This window comes from Carassius gibelio, chromosome A19 (assembly GCF_023724105.1).
Source record: "Carassius gibelio isolate Cgi1373 ecotype wild population from Czech Republic chromosome A19, carGib1.2-hapl.c, whole genome shotgun sequence".
In the NCBI taxonomy this organism is placed as follows: domain Eukaryota; kingdom Metazoa; phylum Chordata; class Actinopteri; order Cypriniformes; family Cyprinidae; genus Carassius; species Carassius gibelio.
The window spans coordinates 28,655,667-28,682,755 of record NC_068389.1 but is presented as its reverse complement, the minus strand read 5'-3'; the positions used below and the strand labels follow the sequence as shown (position 1 = coordinate 28,682,755).

Genomic DNA, 27,089 nt, shown 5'->3' with positions numbered 1-27,089 from the left:
AGGTGAACGAGAAGGACAACTGCTCCGCCTCCAGTATATCGTCAGCGAGCAGCACACTGGAGAGAGAGGAGACGGGTGAGAGGAACGAGTACCACACCAAACTAGAGCGAGAGTTACTCAGAGACGCAAAATATTGCATCTTTAGAATGTTATGGAAATGTGTCGTTGAATAAAACCGAACTATAACATAAAAAAAAAATAGCTTCTGCTATAAATAAACCAAATTTTAAAGTTAATAAAAAAAAAATTATATTATACTCTCTAGCAAAATATTTAATAATCATTTTTGTGTGTATGCAATATATATATATATATATATATATATATAATATAAATATATGTGTGCAATATATAAAATGAAAATAAAAACTATGAAATTTTATATAATACATAATATACTGTACGTACATATATACAAACATATATATAATTCTATATACTCATTTGTTATATTATATTATATTTATATATATATTAGATTCAATTAATTATTATAAATTATATAACTGATGTCAAATTAAATGTGAAAAATCTGTAATATTAAAATAAAAACACATTTGAAAAATACTAAACTATAAATATTGTTACATCTAAATCTGACCTGAAATGTAAAGTTCATTAAAATAAAAAGGAATAAGGAGTATTATTAAATATAATGCGATATATAATAAATGTATTAATATAAATATATATAACCAATGTAAATGAGTTGTTATATAATCATATGTTATAATATTACTAATCATATCGATATGTTAAATAAAACACAATTTAATATGATTTTTTAAAAATAAATTTTGAAATGCTTAGACTATAATAATTTGTAGACCCAAATATAGATTTTAACATTTTCTAAACTAGTTTTAAGAAAAATATAGCTAAAAGTAAACATTAAAATGTAAGCACTGCGCTCTCGTTGGTAGCTAAAACGTGACCAAATTAAAATAAATATTTAACAAATTAGGGACACAGATGAGCCTAACCATGGGTTAACTAGTGCATCTGAGGTCCTTCTGTCTGTGTGTTTGCTGCAGGTCAGTGGTCAGCTCCGAGCGTCACAGACGTCAACGTGAGTGAACAACGAAACAAGATCCTCAACAGCAAACTCTTCATGCTGGACATGCTCTACTCTCAGAGCAAGAGACCCTCGGAGGAAGACGAGGATGAAGACGAGCTGGCCGAGGACAAGGAGCGAGACGCGAAAGAAAAGGCTGAGGATTCGTCGCAGGACGTGACGGCACAGGAAGAGATCTCCGCTAAGAGTGAAGGAGACGAGAAAGTGGAGAACCAGAGCAATGTGCGGGCGTTCGCCGAGCGCTTCGGTGACGTAGTGAAGGGTCTCACCTCTCCACCAATAGAAACGCATGAACCTCCTCCTCCACCGCCGCCTCCGAAGAAAGAGTCGGACTGCATCTGGGACCAGCTGATGGCGAGTCCACGGGAACTACGCATCGGCGACATCGACTTCACCGATCTGGGAGACGAGGATGACAAGGATGCACTGGACTCTGGGAGTTTATATAACTCTGGCAATCTGCTGGCTCCGCCCCCTCCACCACCGCCCTGCCCCTTTAACCTCCCAGCCCCGCCCCCTATGTTCGGCTGCCCTCCGCCCCCTCCCATGTTCAGCATCCGCGTGCCTCCGCCCCCTCCCTGCTTCTCCATCCAGGCTCCGCCCCCTCCACAGCAGGAGGCGGAGCAACCTCCACTCTTCCAGAAGAAGAAGAAGACCATCCGCTTGTTCTGGAGTGAAGTCCGGCCCGCCGACTGGATTTACCGCAATCACAAACGCAGCCAAGAGTCGCTCTGGTCCAGACTTGAACCTGTCAAAGTTGACACAGCTAAACTCGAACACCTGTTTGAAAGCAAATCCAAAGAGATGCCCGTAACTAAGGTGAGCAGTATAATCCAAAAAACATTTTTACTTCTCTTTGAAATTTGTTATTCATTGGTTTGAACCAATGACTCTTATATGCAGTGCATTAATGAATTGCTCAGAAAAATGCGTTGTACTTATGTTGCACTGATGATTGTGTTCATGTGTGGAACAGAAAGTGGCAGCGGATGGGAAGCGGCAGGAGATCATCATTCTGGACTCCAAACGCAGCAACTCCATCAACATCGGTCTGACGGTCCTTCCACCGCCGCGCACCATCAAAACCGCCATACTGAGCTTTGACGAGTACGCGCTCAACAAAGAGGGCATCGAGGTGCAGATTCTGTTTCTGCTTTTCAACATTTCAGAATGTTATAGTTTGCCATTTTAGAGAGTTACATTTTGAATTAGAATTGTACATGTTGCCACTTTAGAATGTTATATTTTGCCTTTGAATGCTAGGTTTTCACATTAAATGCTACATTTAGCATCAGAATGTTACATTTTCCCATTTTAGAATGTAACATGTTGCCTTAGAATGTTACATTTTGTCTTAGAATACTAGATTTTGCCATAGAATTTTATGTTTTGCCTTAGATGGTTACATTTTAGCAATTATTGAATGTTACACTTTGCATTAGAGTGTTAGATTTCCCATTTTAAAATGGTAGCTTTTGGTGCAGAATTTTACATTTAGTCTTAGAATGTAATTTTTTTTCCATAGTATGTTACATTTTGAATTTGAATGTTACATTTTGCCATGGAAGATTACACTTTTGCATTTTTTAATGTTTCATTTTTCCATAGAATTTTATATTTAGCCTTATGCTGTGTTCACACCAAACGCGAATAGAGTGTCTGGCGTGAATTATTTCAATGTTAAGTCAATGCAAAGGCGCGTTTACGCATGTCTGGAAGTCTCGCAGCGCGAATTCGCCTCATTCGCGCGTCTAGTCCGCGCGTTAACTTTTGAGTCATGTACACGTTTATCGACCCGCGGCAAACTAGACGCGGTAGACACGAATTTGACGCTCTATTCGCGTTTGGTGTGAACACAGCATTAGGATGATACATTTTAGAATGTTTTTTTTTTTCCAGAGAATGTTACATTTTGAATTAGAATTTTACATTTTGCCATTTTAGAATGTTACATTTCACATTAGAATGTTAGATTTCTGATCTTTTAGAATGTTACAATGTTGCTCTCTCTGCTGTAGAAAATCCTGACGATGATTCCCACAGAGGAAGAGACGCAGAAGATCCAGGAGGCTCAGCTGATGAATCCTGACATTCCTCTGGGCAGCGCGGAGCAGTTCCTGCTGACCCTGTCCTCCATCAGCGAGCTCTCAGCGCGCCTGCAGCTCTGGGCCTTCAAACTCGACTATGAAGCCAGCGAGAAGGTGAGCGAGCGCTCTAACACTCACCAGAGCTGCAATCATTTGATCAAAAAAAACTACATCTGTTAAACTGTAATGTATTTCTGTGATGCTCCGCTGTATTTTCAGCATCATTCCTCCAGTCTTCAGTGTCACATGATCTTTGGAAATCATGAAAATATGATGATTTACTGCTCAAGAAACATTTCTGATTATTATCAATGTTGAAAACTGTATTTTTGTGGATATTTTTGTGGAAACAGCATTTCATTTTATTTTTCAGGATTCAGCAGCATTTATTTGAAATATAAATCTTTTGTAACATTATAAATGAGTTTACTGTCACTTTTAATCAATTTAGTGCATCATTAATGAATAATAAAAAAGCCTTTTTAACAGCATTGTATCTGTCAGTACACACAACTGTGTTTTTCAATAAATGTAAAAATTTATAAATTCCTTCTAAAAACTACCAGAAGTGCTACTTTAATGCAACAAGTTAAATGCAGGGTTATTATAATTAATTTAAACTAAAACCTTAAACATTTATTTTATTACTATCTATTTTAACTTATAATAAAATATATATATAAAAAAAAAATTAATTTGTAATTTTATTTTAGTTCGTTTGCAAGGAAACATTTCTCAATTAATTAGATTTGCTAAAAATAAAAATGTATAAAAATATATAGACATATATATTTTTTTTAAATACCACAAATATTTTTTTAAAAAATCAAAATATTAATAGAAACTATAGTAGTGTAATAAACTACACTGATTGAAATATAAGGCGTATGAAGAGCACGGCATGATCACACACACACACACACACACACACACACACACACAGATCAATTTTCTGAGTCCAGCGGTTACATTTACATCAGAACTAAGACTAGACTCTCTTTACCTGCAGACCGTCACAACATTCCTCTCTCTCTCTCTCTCTCTCTCTCAGAAGTTTCCAGCATTCCTCAGCTTGTCGTGTTTTATCGCTCCTCTGACGCAGGAGATGTTTTCAGTCGTCCTGAACACCGTGTGCTACAAACAAAACACTCAATAACCAGAAGCACAGAAGCACAACCAGAACTGAAATAAAATATATAAAAAATGTAAATAAATACATAAAAATAATAACATTTTTATTTCAGTTTCCACCCAAAGCACTGTTTCTCATTTTAACCTGATGTGCTAAAATAACTAACACTAAAGCTTAAATATAAATTTATAAAAGCTGTATACTTAGTTGACAAGGAAACATTTCTTATTTGTGATCTACTACAAATAACTAAAAATAAAATAATGTTAATAAAAACTATATAGACAAAAAATAATAAAAATGAAAAAGAAAAACAAATCAAATATATCTTATTAACGTTCATTATTTGAAATAAACTTTATATAAAATGAAATAAAAAATAAAAGCAACATTTCTCATTTCCATTTAGTTTAACTTGTTATACTACATAATTATAACTAAAAATAAAAAATAAAAACCATATAGACATATTACAAAAAAGCTACTAGTAAAAATGATAAAACATCACAAAATTACCAAAACTTTAACTAACAGAAAATCGAAATATTAAAAGTTTGAATTCATTTTAATAACTCTAATAGAAGCTCTGTTCTTAGTAAATTATGGCGTTAATCGCGCAGTGTTTCCTGATTGATAGGAAGTAGCAGAGCCTCTACAGGACCTGAAGGAGGGCATGGATCAGCTGGAGAAGAACAAGACGCTGCGCTTCATCTTATCGACTCTGCTGGCGATCGGAAACTTCCTGAATGGCTCCAACGTGAGATTTCAGCACCACACACACTGAAAGCTTTAAGTTACTCAGCCTGTCCTTTACAGACAGAGATTGTTTGTTCAGGCCAAAGGCTTCGATCTGACGTATCTGGAGAAGGTTCCTGAGGTGAAGGACACGGTTCATAAGCAGTCTCTCCTGCATCACGTCTGCAGTATCGTGGTGGAGAACTTCCCCGACAGCACAGACCTGTACTCGGAGATCGGCGCCGTCACACGCTCCGCGAAGGTAACACACGCAACGCACACGCAACGCACACGCAACTCACACGCAACACACACGCAACGCACACGCAACGCACACGCAACGCACACGCAACACACACGCAACGCACACGCAACGCACACGCAACGCACACGCAACGCACACGCAACGCACACGCAACACACACACAACGCACACGCAACGAACACGCAACACACACGCTCACGCTACACACACGCAACACAGACGCAACGCACACGCAACACACACACACGCTCACGCTACACACACGCAACACAGACGCAACACACACGCAACGCACACGCAACACAGACGCAACGCACACGCTACACACACGCAACACAGACGCAACACACACGCTCACGCTACACACACGCAACACAGACGCAACGCACACGCAACACACACACACGCTCACGCTACACACACGCAACACAGACGCAACACACACGCAACACAGACGCAACGCACACGCAACACAGACGCAACGCACACGCAATTCACACGCAACGTACAGGCAACGCACGCGCAACGCACTTGAAATAGAATAAACGTTAACTGAAAATAAAATATATACAAAAACTTAAACTTGCTTCATTTGAGTTTCATAAAATACATTTTATTTTATTTACTAAGCAGATACTGAAAACCAATAAAAGTATTAAATAAAATAAAAATGGAAATTAATAAAAACTATTTAGTCATATTTAAAAAATGAAATTAATAATTTAATATAAAAATGTTCAATTAATTATTTAAAAAAGTATTAAACTCACAAACAAGGAATAATAATTAAATGGGGTGTTGAAAAAACTTATAGTTGAGGAAAAAACATGCAAATGTGGAATAAAAAATATTCAATTAAATACAGATAAATTAAAAAATTAATAATAAAACTGTATAAACATTACGAATCGAACACAAAGGAGAAGAACTTGCAAAAAAGGAATGAAAAATTATTAATTAAATAAATAAATGACAAAACTATATAGACTTAAAAACAATTATAAAAATTAATTTATAAACTCATAAACGAGGAATGAAAATGAAAGACTTATAAAATACAAAATATAAATAAAATACTAATAAGGAAAAAACATGCAAATGTGGAATAAAAAATATTCAATTAAATACAGATAAATAAAAAAATGTATAATAAAACTGTATAAACATTACGAATCGAACACAAAGGAGAAGAACTTGCAAAAAAGGAATGAAAAATTATTAATTAAATAAATAAATGACAAAACTATATAGACTTAAAAAAAAAAAAAATTTAGAAACTGAAAATGAAAGACTTATAAAATACAAAATATAAATAAAATACTAATAAGGAAAAAACTTGCAAACGTAGAATAAAAATATACAAAATTAAATACAAATTAATCACATAAAAATAAAAATTTATAATAAAACTGAGTAAACATTAAAAATACAACACAAATGAGAAGAACTTGCAAAAAAGGAAAATTATTTTCTAAAATGTACTAATAACTATATAGACTTAATATAAACTGAAATAAACTATTAAAATAAACAAAAAAAGATTAAAAAACAAATATAAATGAGGAAGAAAATTAGCAAATGTGGAAGACAAATATATTCAATTAAAAACAAATTAATAAAATGAAAAGATAAAGTAGTAATAAAAAATTTATAAACATACAAATTAGAAGAGCTTGCAAAAATGGAATGGAAAATTATTAAATAAAATAAAAATGACTTAAAACTATATAGACGTTAAAAAACAAATAAAGTTTGTGAATTTACAAAGAAGGAATAAAAATTAAATAGACTATTCAAATAAACAATAAAAAAGATTAAAAATGAATACAAATTAGGAAAAAACTTTCAAATGTGGGAAAAAAATATTAAATTAAATAAAGGTAAATAAAATTAACATAAAAATGAATGATAAAATAAAACTGTATAAACATTAAAAATCTAGCACAAATTAGAAGAACTCGCAAAAAAGGAATGAAAAATATTAAATAAAATAAATAATTACTAAAAAAACTGTACAGACATTTAAAAAAATACAAGAAAGTAATTTATTCTATAAAATAATAAAATAATCACTTTATTAAAGTTTAACACTTAAAATTGATAAAAAATGTAAATTAACATATGTGTGCGTGCGTGCGTCAAGTGAGTGAGTGTGTGTGTGTGATTTAGTGAGTGAGTGAGTGTGTGTGTGTGTGTGTGTGTGTGTGTGTGATTTAGTGAGTGTGTGTGTGTGTGTGTGTGTGTGTGATTTAGTGAGTGTGTGTGTGTGTGTGTGTGTGTGTGTGTGTGTGTTTGTGATTTAGTGAGTGAGTGTGTGTGTGTGTGTGAGTGTGTTTGTGTGTGCAAGTGAGTGAGTGTGTATGTGTGTGTGTGTCAAAAGCTCAATGCAAACATGAATACCTGTAATAATAAACTAAGACAGCGTGCTGCTGCAGTAATGCTGGTCTTCGGTCGACAGGTGGACTTCGAGCAGCTGCAGGAGACTCTGACTCAGATGGAGTGGCGCTGCAAAGCATCATGGGATCACCTGAAAGTCATCGCGAAGCACGAGATGAAGCCGGCGCTGAAGCAGAAAATGTCAGACTTCCTGAAGGACTGCGCCGAGAGAATCATCATCCTCAAAACTGTCCACCGCAGGATCATGAACAGGTGAAGAGTCAGAGCTCCTGAACAGACCAAAGCACTGTCAGTGTGTGAAAGCTCTGCGTCGAAGCAGGAGCAGTGTGTTCAGTGAGCGCAGACTCGTGGGAGAGAGCTTTAATGGTGTCTGTGTGTCAGGTTTCACTCGTTCCTGCTGTTCCTGGGTCAGCCGGTGTACAGTGTTCGTGACATCAGCGTGACTCGGTTCAGTAAACTGCTCAGTGAGTTTGCTCTGGAGTATCGCACCACACGAGAGCGTGTCCTCCAGCAGAGACAGAAGCGCGCCGATCACAGAGAGAGAAACAAGACGAGAGGGAAGATGATCACAGACATCAGCACACCGGTGAGAAACATGACAATACACTGTGAGTCTTTAGTTTGAGTCGACTTTTTTATTTGAATTCATTTTAGTAAGTGTTTTATTTCAATTGTTAAAAAAAAAATATTTTGAAATTTTTATGGGTTTAATTAATGCTAAATTTATCTATTTTTAATGATTTTACTTTTATGATTTTATTTTTATTGATTTGTAATGGTTTATAAAAAAAAATCTGTGAGTTTTTAGATTATTTATTTTTATTTTTATTTTACAATTTTATGATTTAAGTTTTTTGTATTTTATTTTGATTGTTTCTATCTCAAAATAATTTATTTTTGTTACATTGTTATGATTTTAATTAGTTTTAGTAAACATTTTATTTAGATAGTTTTTTTTATTGGACATTTTTATGGGTTTAATAAAGGCTTAATATTATTATTATTATTATTATTATTATTTATTTTAATACATTTTACCCTTCTATTTTAATTATTTACTTTAATTACTTTTAATTTCGTTTTTATGATTTTAATATATTTGGATTAATTTTTAATGTTTTTATTTGGAAATAATTTATTTTTGTTAAATTGTTTAGATTTTAATTTGTTTCAGAAAGTATTTCATTTAGATTGTTTTTGTTTTTAAATTATTTTTATTTTAAATTTTTATGATTTTAATAAATTTTTATTATTCTATTTTAATTGTTTACTTTAAAATGTTTTGTTTTTCACTTTTATGATTTTTATATATTTTGTTTTATTTTTATAGTTTTTATTTTAAAAAATTTATTTTTGTTTTACATTGTTATGATTTTAATTTTAGAAAGTATTTTATTTAGAATGTTTTTTAATTATTATTTAAATTTTACATTTTTATGATTTTAATACATTTAGATTTTTCTATTTTAATTGTTTACTTTAAAATGTTTTATTTAAAATGTTCATGATTTTAATAGATTTTGTTTTATTTAATTTTGTTTGTTTTTTTTACACTTGTAACGATTTTAATTTATTTATTTATATGTAATTTTGGTAGGTTTTGTTTTAAAATTATTTATTTATGCCACGCAGTGTGTCACCGGCCTTAGAATCCCGCCTAGAGACTTCCGCCACTTAATATGTTCTTTTGGAAACACAAAAATGTACTTATGTTCCGCACACAAAATATCGCATTTGGTCATTCAGTACACACGTGCACCGTGCCGAAAGCCCTGTACCGAAACGGTTCGGGACGAATACACGTACCGTTACACCACTAATATATATATATATATATGAAAAGTGAAAGTCCTTGCAGCATGTGGTGCATCTCTTCAATTCGGGCAGGTATCTCTCTTTTTGGATTGTCATATGTATCTTTAAAAAGAGAGAGTCTACAACTAGGCAGTCAGTGCTGTTTAATTATGAAATATATTTTATACATAAATATGGTAAAACAACAACTATTAAGCCAGTATTCACTCTAATACATTAAGCTGCAGGTAAATCTCACAAACCATCTGATAAGTTTAATTAATGTGCAGGCTAGATTCACTTATAATACTTCGTCATTAAAACTCAACAAGGATTTATGAAATCATGGCCACGAATTAACGTCGTAGTAATTAATAAAACTAGCTCACACATTCTTAATTTGGTGGGAATTAATTATTAATTCATAGGTAGCAGTTCTCACTATGTAAACTTCGCACCTATTAAACGTTATAAAATAAAACTTAATTAAATATCGTACTCACCGTCTGATTGCTGTCCTCGTCGTCCATCTTTAATTAGTGTTGATTCAGTACAGTAGGTGGCGCTGTCACAAAAATACTAGGGTCCTAAAGCTGCGGTCCCAGAATTGCGGTCCTGTAACTGCAGCCTCCGGTTGTGCAGGAATACCTTTCTCGAAGAAAAGGGCATGAAGTGTTCTGAATCCCCTCAGTGTGGTTTGAGAGGTCACATATAGGACCTAATTGAGAACAGTCAGTGTTGTAAGGGCATGGCTATTTTACTTATTCTCTGATTAGTCTTGTTATTCACTTCATCTCATGACACTGCTGTGATATTCTCACACCAAGAATCAACAGCACTACAGTTGTTGTTATTCAGGGGTGTGGGCGGAGCTAGAGTTGTTATCATTCTATGATGTGGGCGGAGCTAGAGATGTTGTTATTCAGCTATGTGGGCGGAGCTATTATTGTTATTCCGCAATGTGGGCGGAACTAGAGTTGTTTTTATTCAGTGATGTGGGTGGATCTACAGTTGTTGCTATTCAATGATGTGGGTGGAGTTAGAGTTGTTATCATTCAGCGATGTGGGTGGAGCTAGAGTTGTTATCATTCAGCGATGTGGGTGGAGCTAGAGTTGTTCTTATTCAGCGATGTGGGCGGAGCTAGAGTTGTTCTTATTCAGCGATGTGGGCGGAGCTAGAGTTGTTGTCATTCAGTGATGTGGGCGGAGCAAGAGTTGTTGCTATTCAATGATGTGGGTGGAGCTAGAGTTGTTATCATTCAGCGATGTGGGTGGAGCTAGAGTTGTTCTTATTCAGCGATGTGGGCGGAGCTAGAGTTATTAAGAGTTATAATAGAGTGATGTGGGTGGGGCTAGAGTTGTGATTCAGGGCTGTGGGCGGGACTAGATTGATGAACATTCATAGATCTGCTTGTGTAATAATCAGTAACACACTACTTGAGTCTATATGCGGTCTGCTGATGGTTTATTTCTCTTTTTCACAGACAGATGATGAAGAGGACAGTGAGGTATGCGGGTGTGCGTTTGTTCTGCACTCTGTCTGCCGATTATTAACCCTTCATGTTTCAATGTCTTGTTAAAGCTCTCAGTGTCACTAATCTGTATTAATGTATAAGCCGTTCAGATATGCCGTCTAATTTCTAATATGAGGCATTTCTGGAAGTGCTCAGCTGTGTTTTTGTCATGATTTGGATGGTGTATGTGAATGTTTTAGTCCCCTCAGAAATTTTCAATAATTTAACAACACATTCCCATTAGTAAAAATGAGTGGGTGTTTTTCTATTTTCTTTATTTTTGAATTATTTATTAATTATTATTTATATGATTTATTTAAATGTAATTATTTCATTTAGTTATTATTTTATTTTTAGTAATGTTTTAATTATTTATTTTCATGGTTTTTATTGTTTTTTTATTTATTTTAACATTATATTAATTTTACTTTAGTACTTTTATTTTATTTAAATTTATATTTAAGTGTTAAAATTATTTAAGTGTTTTAACGTTATTTTATTATTTTTACTTGTATGTTTTTATGATTTATGTACATTTTAGAGAGTGTTATATTTAGATTTTTTTATTATTAATTTTTTTCATTTTAAATTATGATGTATTTAAATGTTAGTGTGTTTTTTGATTGTTTATTTTCCAATATAAATGTATTTTATCTTACATTTTTTTTACTTTGTTTTAAAATTTTTACATATTGTTTTTATCAACATATATATATTTTTTTTTTTTACATTTACATTTTTATGATGTATTTAGATTTTAGTGTTTATTTTGATTGTTTTTCTTTTCAAATATTAATTTATTTTTATTTTTCACTTTTGTATACATTTACATTTTTACATATTTATTTTTATTATTTTTTTTAACATTTGTTATGATTTATGAACCATCACCCCATGAACCCCAGTTCTGGAAACCCTGTTCTACATTATTAGATCAGCTCAGATCATCTCTTATTGTGTTCCTGTCTGATCGGAGTCTAGTTTGTGACGGTGTGATGGTGTGTGTGCAGACGGGTCGTGTGTGTGTGAGCAGCATCAGCACCGCTCCAGCTGTCGGGCCGCACACAGAGACACAGACGCTGGGTTTGTGTCAAGCTGAGGACGCAGCCGAACATGAGCAGATGAAGGCCGTGCTGAAGAGCAGCCAGCAGAGAGACAGAGACAGAGACAGCACCGGGATAACGGGCCTGAGGACGCGCACGCGCACACGCGCCAGCAGAGGTGACACACACACACACACACACACACGCACACACACACACGATCAGTGTTCTTCTGTAGAGTCTCATTCAGTATTATCCTCATGTGTGTGTGTGTGTGTAGGCCGCAGTGCTTGGGCCGCAGGGACTGAAGAGTCTCAGTGTGTGACGGACGACGCTGCAGACGAGATCATGGAGAGAATCGTTCGCTCCGCCACACAGAGTCCCAGAGAACGAGCGCAGCCCCGCGAACGACGCCGCTCACGTGCAAACCGCAAGTCATGTACGTCTGCTAACACTGTGTCTGCTAACGCTGTGATGATAACACATGACACGGAAGTGTTGTAGAAGGAAATCATTCGTGCTCCTTCAGGCTTTTCTGTCTGACAGAGTGAGAATATAAAGGAAAAAACTGCTTAGTTTTATTCAGAGACACAAACTCAGCAAAAATATGAATTTTCATTAGATGCTGATAATTATATGATGGAAACAAATAATGGTCAAATATATTCAAAAAACACACTTAAAATTAACAATTAAATAATAATTAATCTTTAAAAATCATAAAATTGAGTGTTTTGTTCTGATTTGCTGATTCATTCAGATCCATTTTTATTTTTAAATAATATTTTTATTTTAATTATAATTTTTTTATGATAAGATAATTATTTCAGTTTTTTTTATTTTAACACCATTCATTTTAATTTGACATTTTTATGATTTATTTGAATTTCAGTGTTTTATCTTGATAGTTTCCCCCCCAATATTATTTAGTTTTATGTAAGTGTTCATCTGGAAATATTTCTAACAATACAAAAGGTGATGAAAATAGTTTATAAAAAAGTCTAATTAACAAATTAACAAAACCCACAAACATGTAAAAAAAAAAATAAAAAAATCACGTCATAAAAATGTATTAAAATAAAATAATGTTAAAGTTAGTAAATCATAAAATAAATAAATGCATTATTTAACCCACACAAAAAAAATAAAAATAAAACATTACTTACAGTATAAAAATGAAATGCACATTTATCCATTCAGCTGATAAAATCAGTCAAGATTTGAGAGAGAAGCTCCAGCTGAAGCGGGACGTTTGTTCCACTAAAGGAGCTTGAGGTGTGCAGGAGATTGTGTTTTGATCATGTTCATCATGTAAAACATTAGAAAGTCAGACTTCAGATGAAGTGAATCAGAGACTGATGCTGATGTTGTGTCTCAGTGAGGAGGACTCTGAAGGGTGGTCTGACCGCAGAAGAAGCTCAAGCGCTGGGTTTGGACGCCTCAGAGATGCCGGTGTGAACGGGACGTCCCGTCTCAGGACAACAGAATCACCAAGAGACCACAGTAAACATGTTTTAGATCGTGACACGGCTGCAGAAGTGCTTCACACATCACACATACAGCACAGCTCCGCCTCCATTGTGTGTTTGTTTCTAAGCCACGCCCCCTCATTACATACACACCTCACCAGCCAATCACAGGCTGCCACTGTGATGATGTAAAACCCCTTTACAGATTGTGTTCAGGTGAAGGAAAGCTAAGAATATAGAATCTTTTCATTATTTCTACTGAAAGCTCATGGTGAAATGTGGCTTTAAACGTGGGATCTCTCGATTCACTTCAGTCGGATCAGTGAAACCGTGCTCTGATAGTTTGGATTATTTATTGTAAGATGTACAACATGAAGGTACCGCTTTATAGAAATCATTAAATGTGTTTATTTGTTACAATGCTGGTCTTTGGATCTTTATATTCATTAAAGAGTCCTGAAAATTACTCTAAAAATCATCATATTTTCATGACTTCTGATTTTATAAATAAATGACTCCGGTCCAGGCGGGTTCAGAAAATGAAAACATGTTAATGCTTTTTTGCTTTTTGTAATTTCTGTAGATTTGGTGATTTTTTTCTGTACATGTTAATTTAAGAAAGATAATACACCATAAACGTCACGCACAGTGTTTCTCTGTCTGATCATGTTTGATTTACTTCCGATCACTCGTCTGTTGTTACCTGCTGAAACATCTCTAACGTTTCCTTCTTTTCTCCGGTCCGTGGAATCTGAACTCATGTTGCAGAACTGAAAAGCCTTGTAGTGTTACATTCTTCACATGGATCTGCTTGTGTCACACTCTGCAATAAAATCCTTTCTGAAATAAAACCGCTGGCAGTGTTTGATTGGAGAGTAATAAATAAACTGATCATGTTTAACCACATCTGAGCTAAATGGGTCCTTGAATACATTGAAACATTTCTGTATTAATGCATGCTTTTTTATTTTTTATTATTCTTTTCTCTTTAATATTCTTTTCTTGTTTTTTTGCTGGATTGTTTTGTTTTTTTGTTTAGTTTACATTTTAATTATTTGTTTGATTGTTTTTTGTTTTTTTTGCTTTACTATTTATTCGACATGTACTTTTTAATTATTATATTGCATTTTATTAATATTAATATTATTTATATTAGTATTTCATTTGTATCATTTTAATTTATATTTATGTCTTTTTAATGTATTATATTGCATTTACTTATATTACTATTATATTATTTTATATTTTTATTTTATTTGTGGCTTTCATTATATTTGTATTAGTTTGTTTTCATTCAATTTATTATATTTTAATTGGATTGTTTTGTTTTTTTGTTTAGTTTACATTTTAATTATTTGTTTGATTGTTTTTTTTTTTGCTTTACTATTTATTCGACATGTACTTTTTAATTATTATATTGCATTTTATTTATATTAATATTATTTATATTAGTATTTCATTTGTATCATTTTAATTTATATTTTTATGTCTTTTTAATGTATTATATTGCATTTACTTATATTACTATTATATTATTTTATATTTTTATTTTATTTGTGGTTTTCATTATATTTGTATTAGTTTGTTTTCATTCAATTTATTATATTTTAATTGTATTTATAATATTTTTAATTATTAATTGTTTGTTTTAATTGTATTTATCTTATTTTTAAATTTTATTTATTTTCATTTATTGTATTATAATTTATTTTTTTACTTTTATTATTATTATTACTTCATCTAAAGGATATTTATGGAGATCACTAACCATAGACAGTAAAAGAAACTAACACCAGAGCACTACAGTATATCTATGTTCCCATTCAAAACACGAGCCGCAGTTTCATTTCCGGCCGGCAGGCGGCGAATCCCCGCCCCTCTCAGTGAACGCGCATACGGGCGCGTGTCAGAGTCAGCGTGACGCAGTGAGGGAAGTCTGCGGCCTGCTCTGCACAGTAAACACAGCTCTTTTTTCCTAATTAAACGCGTTATTAGCGGTCATGGCGCAGAGTATGATGCTGTACTGGGGCTCTGGTTCTCCGCCGTGCTGGAGAGTCATGATCGCGCTCGAGGAGAAGATGCTGCAGGGATACAAACACAAACATCTGTCGTTTGACAAAAACGAACACAAGTGTGAAGAAGTCAAAGCTCTCAATCCCAGAGTTCAGGTGCGTTCACGTGCATGACAGACTCGTGTCGTGTATGATTTCTTAAGATTGCATTGAGCTTTTATTTTCTTTGAAGCTGTTATTCAGCAACAGAGCAGTTGCCAAACTTTTATTTTAATATTGCACTTTTTTCTTTTCGTTTTATTTGCAGCTTCCTACTTTCAAGCACGGAGACATCGTCGTGAACGAGTCGTTTGCCGCGTGTCTGTATCTGGAGGTAAAACTCGAGGGGCGTGTCGTGTGACAGATGGGCGTGTCGTTATGTGATTTAAATATCTATAAACCCTTATTGGTTTCTTTAAATTATTAATGAGTGTCCAGTTGGTCGAACACAATTCAAACATATTCTAATTCTTATAAATCAGAAGATAAGATCAGAGCATCTGTGATTAAATGAACATGTAGACTCAATATATAGTTCAGTTATGATTGATGTTCTGTTGCATCTGAATATTATGGAAGCCCGTTTCCGCCTCGGAATAAAATAAAACAAATTCAAAATAAAATAAAAAGGTAATTGCCATTGTTTTTAATCTGACAATTCAAGACTTTTTTTCTCACAATTCAGAGTATATATCTTCAAAATTGTGAGAAAGCGTCGATTTATTTTTGTATTCTGTGGTGGAAACAAACTAAATCTAAAGAAACAATTTATTCACTGACTTTTTTTATATTTTTGCATATTTAAAAACTCTTGTGAAACCGATTTTGTAATTGATTGGAAAAGCATTGAAATATAATTTTAACTCCATATTTTTCATTACTATGTCCATTTCGGGTCTGCGTTATACATAAAGATGATTAAAATAAATACTAATATACTATATAATAATAAACTTTTTTTAGCATGCTAGCTAACACGCAGCTAATGGCTATTAGCATGTAGCTATTCAGCCTTAGCATTTAGAGAAATTTTGTTTGCTAGCATTATTCAAAAGCGTCAAGGCCCATGTCAATACGATGTTCTGATGCAGAGATATAGGTCTTAGTAGATGGTTGCTAGGGTATTCTGTTTGGTTGTTAGGCAGTGGCTTGGCAGCTGGTAAAGATGATACTCCATAATATCAATATACCATTACTACTACTATTACTATTACTAATATTGATGCTTTGCTTCATAGCACCACTAATAATTGTTTTTTGTAATAAAGTAGTAGATCCGCTCCAGACTGAGGAATGACGAGTGTGTTTTTGGTATTTTAGAGCGCGTTTAAGTCTCAAGGCACCTGTCTGATCCCAGACGACCCGGCTGAACAAGCGCTCGTCTACCAGCGAATGTTTGAGACCAACAACCTGCAGCAGAAAATGTGTAAGTGCCCTAAACAGTCAACATACTGCAACCCTAAAAATATACAAACATCCACCTGGAGCTTCTGGTGTCAGATCTCTCCTGATTGTGATCAAGTAAAGGTCAGAATAAGGTCAGTAATATCTCCAGATGAACTCTTCCTGGACTGAAGCAGCTCAGCTTTACTTGATTCTCCATCAATCATGCTTTAGAGTCTCAGATCTGATCCTCAGGATCTTTTGTTTCTTCAGCTCTCAATCACTTTGTTATAAGTGTGTTATATAATTTACATCTCAACTTACTGACACACATTACTGCAGATACAGATATTTAGATCAGTTTATGTCAGTGTCTGCACAAGCAGAAGAATATCATCACAGAAATATCAGCATCTGATGCAAATCGCATATTTTTGAGTCTCTGAATAATATTGAGCTGTTTTTACTACATATTCTCACTCTATCAAGTCTATATGAGCCATAAAATCCTGATGCATCAAATATGATATGATTTTTGTTCAGATGATGTGGCTTTCTACGAGTGGTACGTTCCTGAAGAAGAAAGACACGAATCGACTCTGAAGAGGAATAAAGAGAGTTTAATCGCCGAGCTCAAACTGTGGGAAGGATACTTGGAGAAGGTTGGGTTTTATTGATAATATAAATAATGCATTTATTACTTACTGTGAAGGGTTCATCAGTGTTATTCTCTTCGTCTAATGTAATGGTTTGCTGCACCAGACGGCAGATAGTCTTTGTTTTTTAATTATTGCAACCTGAAATCTTATCAGTAAAATTATATGGAGGGTGAACTTGACCTTTGTTTAGGTTTTCTCAGAAGAGAGAACTTTCTGTAATGAATGCATTAGAAAAGTGGAAAGGATTATGAATGCACACGGTGAATGTATTGATGATTGAATTCTTGTCTTCTCTAATGATGAGTGATTTGTTCATCAGATGGGTAAAGGCTCGTACCTCGCTGGTAAGAACTTCACCATGGCCGATGTGGTGTGTTTCCCCGTCATCGCATATTTCCCACGACTTCAGTGAGTGGATTGCTCTTTTTTTATTACAGAATGTTTAACCTTTATAATGCATTTGTATCTTTTTTTTTTTGACAGAAGAGATAAATCAACAACATTTTTTATAAAAAATGCAATGTTGTATTAATGGAACAGAACTTTCCAAATGCTGTGTATATTTGATAGATAGATAGATGTTGTTGGTTTATTATATATACACATATCTCCAAACATGCAACACATATCTGTGGAAAAAAAAGATATAATCTTTTTTTTTTTCACAGATATAACGCGTTTCATGTTCGGGTCATTTTTGACCCGGGTTTATATGGAACACCATTAGATGTCAAAAAATACCTTCTGTAAAGTTATCTGTGAAGTTACATAAGTGTATGTAGTTCTAAATATATATATTATGTAATATATCTGTTTTCAGCTGTCCTCGAGAGCGTTGTCCCAGACTGATGGAGTACTACGAGATGCTGAAGGACCGTCCCAGTATTAAAGCCAGCTGGCCTCTTGAGTGGCTGGAGACACCTGAGGGTCCAGACACGTTCAAGAACTTGTGAAGAACATGCAGAACTGCATTCAGTTTAAGTTTAAGTTCAGTTTACTGTATTAAACCACAACCCTTGACTCTGGTCAGTCTAGTTTCGATTTGCCAGACGTTTAATGTTTAATCTCAATCATTTATCTTTAACACAGCAGGCCGCTTTATTTTTGAACTCAATAAGCTCATTGTTATCGTGTGTGTAATGATTAACATCCACAGCTTGTTGTGTGGCACTAAAGGTTTTATCCCGTTCAGTCCAAATAAAGATCATATTCACCATCATTACAAGAAATGAATGAGATGTGGTTCAGTTTTAATTTAATCGCCTTCTATACATAGCCGTCTATCAGACCAACAATTAACAACATTAACAACCATGAAGAACTTCTGTTTGGTTTAATAGATTTGAGCATCAGAACTTTTATTCTCCTTACAGTTATGCTTTTTTTGTTAATATTTGTATGGGAAAAGTCCCATCACTTAACACATATATTTTTTATATAAAATCACTGCTTTTTGCATCGTTTTACAAAAACGACAGTGAATATATAGATTGTTTGAATATAAAAGGATCAAGAAAAAAATAGGTGGCGAGACCATACACCAAGTAATATGTACTTTTTACATTTTAACCAACATTGATTAAACTTGATTTAAAAAAGAACTTTGTTTACAAAAACATCTCTCATATCTTATATAAATTAAAGTATTTTTATTGGGGTAATTGCAGAAATCAATCCTTGTTCGTTTTTTTATTTTTATTTTTAAAAGCAGTAAACGTTTTAAATAATTACTGGTCATCTGTCGCTTTAATATTTTACATTAGTTTCTTTATATCGTACGTGATTACGTCATGTGTGAATGCACGCTAGTGGAAAACAAGCATTTGTGGTTGATAAACATATAGACGTTGAATTTTATCCTCTAGGGCTCTCCGAAGACACACTAAATTTGTGATTTGAAATTTCATCTTCCGGATCCAGTTCTATTTACCTTGAACATAATATTATTCGATGAACTACTTCATAATATTAGATTAAGTTCAAATTTTAAACTTAACACATTCAAACATATTTACTACCTGATACTACCCACGTGTATGGATTCTAATAACATATTAACAATATACATGTCCACTCCTGATATAGCTGTCGTCTTATCATCTATTATTCAAACATATCATAAGGGAGAGCGCGAACGCAGTCCCCACTAGCAGAAATTATGCAGTTGAGATTCTCACATGTGGAGAATTCATAGAGGTCAGAGAGCCGAAGTGCAATGGCTGATCCTCACTCTAGGTGATCCACCTGCTTGATCATGGAGTCACCCCTGCCAGGTAAGTATGAGTTCTACACGGATCCGATCAGAGACTCACTCCGCTCCACACCGATCACGTCGACGGTGAATAAACACACACCGGCGCGCTTTACACAAACAACACACACTCAGTTTATTACGACCCTCATTTAAACCCCAGCGTGAGCCACAAGAAGCGCGGAGACGATTTGAGCTTTATTACAAACACAAATACCCTTCGAGCCTCACACAAACGGAAATACGTCATCGGTGACGTCAGCGGCGCATCTATATATTTTGATCTTTCTGGGAGCGACACACTTGTTGCAATAACATTTTTCAATTTGAACTTGAAATATAACGAGGATAACCTTAAATATGTTTCCAGCAAATCAGAATAATTAATAATCACGCCTTTTCTGCTTTGCTGTTGGTCTCACGTATCCGCCATGTTTGTAGGTTTTTTTGACTATTTTTAGGTGCATCTTGACATCACTGCGCGTGCTGCTGAAGATGTTACGACAGTGCAGTTTCTTGATTATTACGCCGGAATTTAAGTGATTAAGTGATTTTCCTAATCATATCGCACTAAAAATCGCAACTTTTCCTTTTCCGCTATACTTGGTACACGATATAACTACATAAATGTCAAGTTTTAAATTGAAAAAATATCGAAACATTTTGGTCATTTTTGAACGCAATGACATTGATCTAATAGCATTATGTATGCTAAGCTATGCTAAGAGTGCTATCCCTATCCCGAGTTGCACTTGCTTCAAATTTCAAAGGTAAAATACATTGTCAACAAAACTTTTTTTTCCAAATGCATGACAGAAATGTTTTCACTGAGTTATGCTCCTAGAGTTTCCTCAGATCCTTAAAAACACTAAATCGTTTAATTTTAAGGCCATGTAAACTCTTAAATGATGCACAAAGTCTTAATTATAAGTGGTCTTAAATTAAGGCACAGCAGGTTTCTAGATTTATGCTTATTATTGTCATATTATAAATTTAGTTTTCTGCTCTTTTTCTACAGATTTTAATTATTTTAGTTTATACAATAATTAATTTGTTTCAATCCCCTAATGAAAAAAATTGAAAACATCATATTATTTGTAATGGTTTTACTGGTTATAATGAAATTGTATTGGTTTTAATGGAAACAGTAAGAGTGTTTTGGATAAAGTGGTTCTTAATGTTATAAGTCCCAAAACACACTACATGATACCATTATTTATGGGTTTTAATAGTTAAAAGTTGATGGTTTGTAGTGGTATTTGTAGTGGAAATCATTAGAATTTCACCGTGGGGTTTGTGATGTTATATTAGCCATAAATGTGACAGGAACGTTGTAATATTGTGAGATAGTAGTGACGGATTGTAGTTTATTCTTCTTTACCCTTTTACCCCATCTGTTAAAAATCTTTAAACAATGTAAGATTTATCAGTGTATAGAGAACATGAAATGCATCGTATATTGTGACCCTTTACATTCGCTTCTGATTGTTTCTGCAGTGAATGTAGCTACACTGTCTGAGCCAAAGAGGATGGAACTGAATTTTATGAATTTGAAAAGCATTATTATTATTATTATTATTATTATTGTTTATTTTTTATGTAGGAGGACCCTGCTATAAAAGGGTCTCGTGGAAATCCGGCAGAATTCAACCAATATAATGACTTAGACTCTCCTGAAGTGTTTCCACTTTTGTGTCCCACATCTATCTATCTTTCTTTGTTTTCTTTTACTTGAATAGGCACCAGAAACTGAAAGCTAAATAAATGTTTTAGTGGATAAAGCTGTGTCTGTTTGCTTAACTGATTAATGTCACTTAACAAAGTTACTAAACTCTTCTGACTAGTTTTTACATTTGATAATTTAGTGGTTTTATCAACATGTTTTTATCTATCAGGCAAAATAGTTTTCTAGGGTAACACTTTACAATAAAGTTTCATTTGTTGACTGATTTATTAACTAACATTAACTATGAGCAATACATTTGATACAGTATTTATTAAAGTTTTAAAAATGTAGTTCATAAAAATACAGCAGTACGTTGTTTTTTCTTTAGTGCATTAACTAATGTTAACAAATACAGCTTTTGACTTACCGTGTAAAGAGACGTTTGTATTTCATGAGAATATTGCCCATTCGTTTTTTCCAAAAATGTTAGAAGCTAATTTTGTTTATTCGTGCCTCTCTGAGATTTTTTATTTTTTGTTAGTATTATTTATTAATTTATTATTTTGTTAGTTTATATAAACCTTTTTTTGTGATTAAGATTATTATGCCTAAAATATTGTGCCCCAAATAAACTTTAAAGATTATATTTCACTGTATTATGTTTGATTGTATGCATGCATTTGCTAATTCGCTAGAGAAAAAAAAACTCGCTTTTACCATCTCAGAATGGCCGTATCAATTTCCAATCTTGTGTCCTTTTTCTTAGACGATAGAACAACCATAGATCGAGGAGAACAGTGCAGCTTAGATGCTGGTTTACTATCAAACGCGGGCTGGTGAGAGATTTCCTGTTTATCATGATGACGTCTAAAGTCCCCGCCAAAGGATGTAGTCCCTTTTAGCAACTTGTTAGCAACCACCGTTTTTAAGACACAATAAAGTTTATAAAAATCACAAGCAGATTGTAACTGGTGTGTTTTATGTCACAGATGAAAATGTGAAAATATTTAGAGGCTTTGTTAACCCCAGACCTTATTTCAGGCGATTTTTGCAAAAATCTATTTAAACTACCCATAGATTTTAAGGCGACACACCGCAAGTGCCAAAATGCTAACTCACTTCCGCGTGTTGGCCTACAAATTGACGTCATACCTTCAGCACTCTACTACATCGAGAGTAAATTTATTAAATACAACGATTTTTACAACAAATTTCCTGATTTCATATACTTATCCGAGAGAACCATAGACAGTAAAGGGAAAGAACAGGTTCTCGGTGAAAGAATTTTATCTTCCATCACTACTATATACTCAAAAGTATCTCATAGGATTCGTTTATCATTATTTCAATATGTCTACATATTAGATAAATGTGATCAAGTAACTACACACAGAATATTATTTATGGTCAGAATTATCCAATATTCATATTACTGATCTAATGTATCAACTAATTTTTATACAAATACTAAGGGAGAGCGCGAACGCAGTCCCCACTAGCAGAAATTATGCAGTTGAGATTCTCACATGTGGAGAATTCATAGAGGTCAGAGAGCCGAAGTGCAATGGCTGATCCTCACTCTAGGTGATCCACCTGCTTGATCATGGAGTCACCCCTGCCAGGTAAGTATGAGTTCTATATGGCGGGTGGAATGTGACAGGATTACCTGCCGAAGTCGACAGTCGTGTACTTTTGCGTGTCATAAGAGTACGTCGCCTCAACAGACGCGTGACAAGTACGTCGCCTCAACAGACGCGTGATCAGTACGCCGCCTCAACTGACGTCACCTCAACAGACGCGTGATAAGTAAACCGCCTCAACTGACTGTGACACAAAATACCTCAAATAGAGTTAAATTAAATAATTTTTTGGTTTTACATTATTTTACTACAAATTATACACCATCAACAGAGCTGAAAATTAGTTGTATTTTCACAATAACATCAACATAAATTCACACACATTAATTATTAAACATTATTCTGATTTGTGCCATTCTGAGGTTTTACTTTTGATATATTGGTTATGTTAATAATTTTACTTAACACTCTGTTACGGTTCTCAGTTTGTCCTGTTTTCAGAGTCATGTCGACCATAAAATGTGCATATCAACCATTGAGCTAAATAATTTTGGTCAATAGAAGGTAATGAAAAGGTATTTTAATAAAATTGTTAAAGAAGTGTATTAAAAATTCAGGTGCATTTTGAAACACTTTAAATTGGGCTGTCACTAACGATTATTTTGTTAAATGAGCAATCTACTGATGATTTTTTTTTTTTTTTTGTAATACAGAAAAGACTTGAAATATTTGCTTAAACTGTAAATCTTTAAAAGTAGACTTAAAATATCTGTAACGATGAGGCAATAATTGGTTTAAATAAAACATTAAAAGCGAGTAATCATATGGTTTCACTGAACACTGTTAAAATACATAAAGGAATGTTCATCTAAACAATAAACGTATGTACAATATGTAATGTAAATGCCTATAGAGGGCGCCAGCAGCCTAAGTGATTGAGCAAGTTTGCATATTTAGATCTATATTGATGTAATCTTGTGTTGGCGTTTTATATATATATATATTATATATTTCATATATATGAATGTTTTCAACATTTTAAGTCAACAGATGAACTTTGCAGATGAGTTTGTTGACTGAGCTGCAAGAGATGTGTTCCACATAACAGTGAAACAATGAATATTATTGGAAACATATTGGTACAATTCAGAAAAATGCAGGCTTTACAAAATGTTTAGCCACAAACTATGCTGATATAGCGAGAAATTCACTTCGACAAGAAATATCCACACATTGGAGGATAAAAAAAAAATCTTAAAGGATTTTTAAAATTAAAAATCTAAAGTCTCAAAGTCTTAAAGGAATGTGGACCCTCTGCTATGCACATTTTGCATGTCTCTCTTATTTAACACTCCCGATTCAGTTCATTAGCTTGGTAAAAGAGAGCTCCGTGAACTGAACTGAGTGTGTAAGATAAGGGAGATATAAAAATTAAAGACAAATGGGGTCTTCCAGACTTTTACCAGTGATAGATGCAAAAAGCTAACATTTCTCATTGGATGGGGGTTTATCAGGTATGGGTAACTGGAATGTGTGAGGGTACACAGACATGGAGGCTTTATATTGGCATTGTACAGAGATGCATACTGCCATCAAGATTACATCTTTCATGAGAAGTCCATGGTTATTAGACCAAGACAATTCCAGCTCTCATTCTGCATGTGCTACAGAAGCACGGTAGACAGAGTGAATGTTCAGTCCAGATCTGTCTGAATATTGAACATGTGTGACCGATCATGAAAAGGACATTCAGGCAATGATGACCACAGACTGATGAGCAGCTGAAGAAGAAACAATTATTATCCTCGATTTACAAACAATTGAACACTGAAATTAAAAGGAAAGTTGACGTGACACAGTGTGAAACGTGTTTCTGTCCCATTTATCTTATATTTACAGATTACTGTTTATTTAGTCAGTGAAAACATTGAAAATTTTGTTTGCAGTTTTGTCAATCAAATAAATATTAAATATGGGTTTCTATTTAATCCTATCGAGATGTTTTATGTCTTGAGGTCTATAAAAGTTAAAAATAATAATGATAAATATACATTTCAAAGCATTCTATGTACTGTAATTATAAACTATACTGTCAGTTTACCATAGTTATCCAAATTAAGTAAATCATTCGCGTTTTTTTTTCAATTCATAAGAATAAAAACTTCTTATATTTGGGTTAAAATCAATCCCATGGCGTCATCTAGTGGACAACATTAATATCACTGCCTTAGCGTCCCAAATATGATAAATTAATAAAATTAAGCATGTTTGCTTAGAACGACTTTGTTCTCGATGCCATTTAATGTTAAAGATCGAATGTCTAATGAATATCTATTATAAATACAACTTTATTTCTGTTAAAATTACACTCTTCTATGTCAAGATCACAAGGAAACAAGAAAGAAATGTAATTCAAGCAGAAATCATGCATTTCCTCTCAGTTTTTCCCTACTGTTTGTAGCATCCAAGCAAACTGAACATTAATGTGCTTGTACTTCACTTCAACACCAACTTAACAGATAAACATAATTTATCAAACATAAAATAGACTTTATGCAGTTATTATTATGCACTGTTACCACGTTTTGGGAAATATCTTAAAAACAACCTGTTACAAATGCATCTACTGTAATGCAAACCTTACATTTCGTGTAAAGCGAAGTATACTGAGACGATGTATATATCAGGCGTCTTGTGAGGCGGCGTATATTGAGACGGCGTATATATCAGGCGTCATCTAAGGCAACGTAGCTAGGTTTAGACGTACTGAGAACACGTACTATTTTTGTTAAATTTCTTACGTACGCCGTCGTCACGTCGCCGCCTATGATTGGTTCCAACAGTGACGTCGCTGCGACGTCGCCGCGGGTCTGTCGTCTGCCCTCCCATTCAATCCCATTCAAAAATGAACACAGACTGACGGCGACGGAAGGGTCGACTGCTCCTTCTCCTTCTCCTGCTAAGGCCTTAGATGTGTCACAAAATGCACGCCATAGTTCTACACGGATCCGATCCGATACTGACTCCGCTCCACACCGATCACGTCGACGGTGAATAAACACACACCGGCGCGCTTTACACAAACAACACATGGTCAGTTTATTACAAGTATCCCAGAGTTTTTTTTTTTTTTTTTTTTTTATTGCAGCTCACAGTTCACAAAAAGTATACAAAAAATATAAATCAACAACATAAAAATGAACAATAATAACAAAAAATAAATTATACAAATAAAACAGCAGGGGGATTAAAACAATACAAACAAAAAATATAGTAAAATCGAGGTTTACATAGCATTAAAAATAGGAAAGGAGTTACAAACAGATAAGGTTTTAGAAGCTTTTTTGTTTTTTGATAACTGGATTAATAAAAGATATTGCTCAAATTCTTTTATAAAGACAAGAAAAAGAGGTCTTGAATTTGAATATTTGCATCTGTGGATGTGGAATTTTGCAAGAAGCAAAATCAGATTTATCACATAAAACTGTTTCCTTTTAGACTGTTCATACTCAAAAAAACCCAATACAACATTCTTCCAGAAAAGAGTACATTCATTATAAATGTTACTCCTAATGAAGCTTAAAACTTCTTGCCAAAATTTCTTTGTAAATGAACAGTACCAAAATAGATGAACAACAGTTTCAACAGAGTCATCACAAAAAGAGCAGTTAGAGGAAATATCACTTTTGAATTTTTTCATATAATGCTTTGCTGGATAGAACTTATGAATTATTTTGTAGGAAATCTCCTTTATTTTGTTAGTTAGTAGATACGTATGAGGAAGCAACCACACTTTCTTCCAGCAAATATCACCCATTGCATTATTCCAATACGCAGTTACAGCTGGTAGAGTAACAATATTCTGCTGAAATATTGAACGAATTATCCTATTATTATTTTTGCATGGAGCGGCAAAACATAATCTACCAATAAAGGTATCAACCAAATTAAGAGAGACCTGAGACAGAGAGTGAGTACCTCTCAGTAA

General features: G+C 33.9%; 2 protein-coding genes and 2 non-coding genes across 8 annotated transcripts in view; 2 read left to right on the top strand and 2 right to left on the bottom strand.

Annotated features, from left to right (window-relative positions):
- The window catches only part of fhod3a (formin homology 2 domain containing 3a), a 45,008-nt gene extending 30,646 nt beyond the window's left edge, over nucleotides 1-14,362 (top strand). For 2 of the 3 annotated variants that reach the window (XM_052534149.1, XM_052534146.1), the window contains 12 exons: nucleotides 1-75; nucleotides 1,035-1,894; nucleotides 2,052-2,210; nucleotides 3,094-3,276; nucleotides 4,932-5,051; nucleotides 5,130-5,291; nucleotides 7,753-7,943; nucleotides 8,073-8,277; nucleotides 10,970-10,993; nucleotides 12,010-12,220; nucleotides 12,323-12,481; nucleotides 13,421-14,362. The exon at nucleotides 1-75 is cut by the window's left edge and continues 228 nt beyond it. In XM_052534149.1, the coding sequence (XP_052390109.1) occupies nucleotides 1-75; nucleotides 1,035-1,894; nucleotides 2,052-2,210; nucleotides 3,094-3,276; nucleotides 4,932-5,051; nucleotides 5,130-5,291; nucleotides 7,753-7,943; nucleotides 8,073-8,277; nucleotides 10,970-10,993; nucleotides 12,010-12,220; nucleotides 12,323-12,481; nucleotides 13,421-13,500 (2,429 nt within the window). In that variant the 3' untranslated portion in view covers nucleotides 13,501-14,362. The remainder of the gene's footprint in view (nucleotides 76-1,034; nucleotides 1,895-2,051; nucleotides 2,211-3,093; nucleotides 3,277-4,931; nucleotides 5,052-5,129; nucleotides 5,292-7,752; nucleotides 7,944-8,072; nucleotides 8,278-10,969; nucleotides 10,994-12,009; nucleotides 12,221-12,322; nucleotides 12,482-13,420) is intronic. The other variant, XM_052534148.1, reaches the window with a different exon arrangement.
- Nucleotides 14,363-15,403: 1,041 nt separating this feature from the next.
- LOC127935227 (glutathione S-transferase A) overlaps nucleotides 15,404-27,089 on the top strand; it is a 232,949-nt gene continuing 221,263 nt past the window's right edge. For 2 of the 3 annotated variants that reach the window (XM_052532916.1, XM_052532915.1), the window contains exons 1-5: nucleotides 15,404-15,679; nucleotides 15,831-15,896; nucleotides 16,883-16,988; nucleotides 17,489-17,607; nucleotides 17,924-18,012. In XM_052532916.1, the coding sequence (XP_052388876.1) occupies nucleotides 15,512-15,679; nucleotides 15,831-15,896; nucleotides 16,883-16,988; nucleotides 17,489-17,607; nucleotides 17,924-18,012 (548 nt within the window). In that variant the 5' untranslated portion in view covers nucleotides 15,404-15,511. Of the gene's footprint in view, nucleotides 15,680-15,830; nucleotides 15,897-16,882; nucleotides 16,989-17,488; nucleotides 17,608-17,923; nucleotides 18,013-18,424; nucleotides 18,838-27,089 lie in introns of those variants that run through there. The other variant, XM_052532914.1, reaches the window with a different exon arrangement.
- On the bottom strand, nucleotides 19,725-19,885 carry LOC127936275 (U1 spliceosomal RNA). Its single transcript, XR_008148240.1, has one exon. It is a non-coding gene; the product is annotated as a U1 spliceosomal RNA (small nuclear RNA).
- On the bottom strand, nucleotides 22,991-23,151 carry LOC127936274 (U1 spliceosomal RNA). Its single transcript, XR_008148239.1, has one exon. It is a non-coding gene; the product is annotated as a U1 spliceosomal RNA (small nuclear RNA).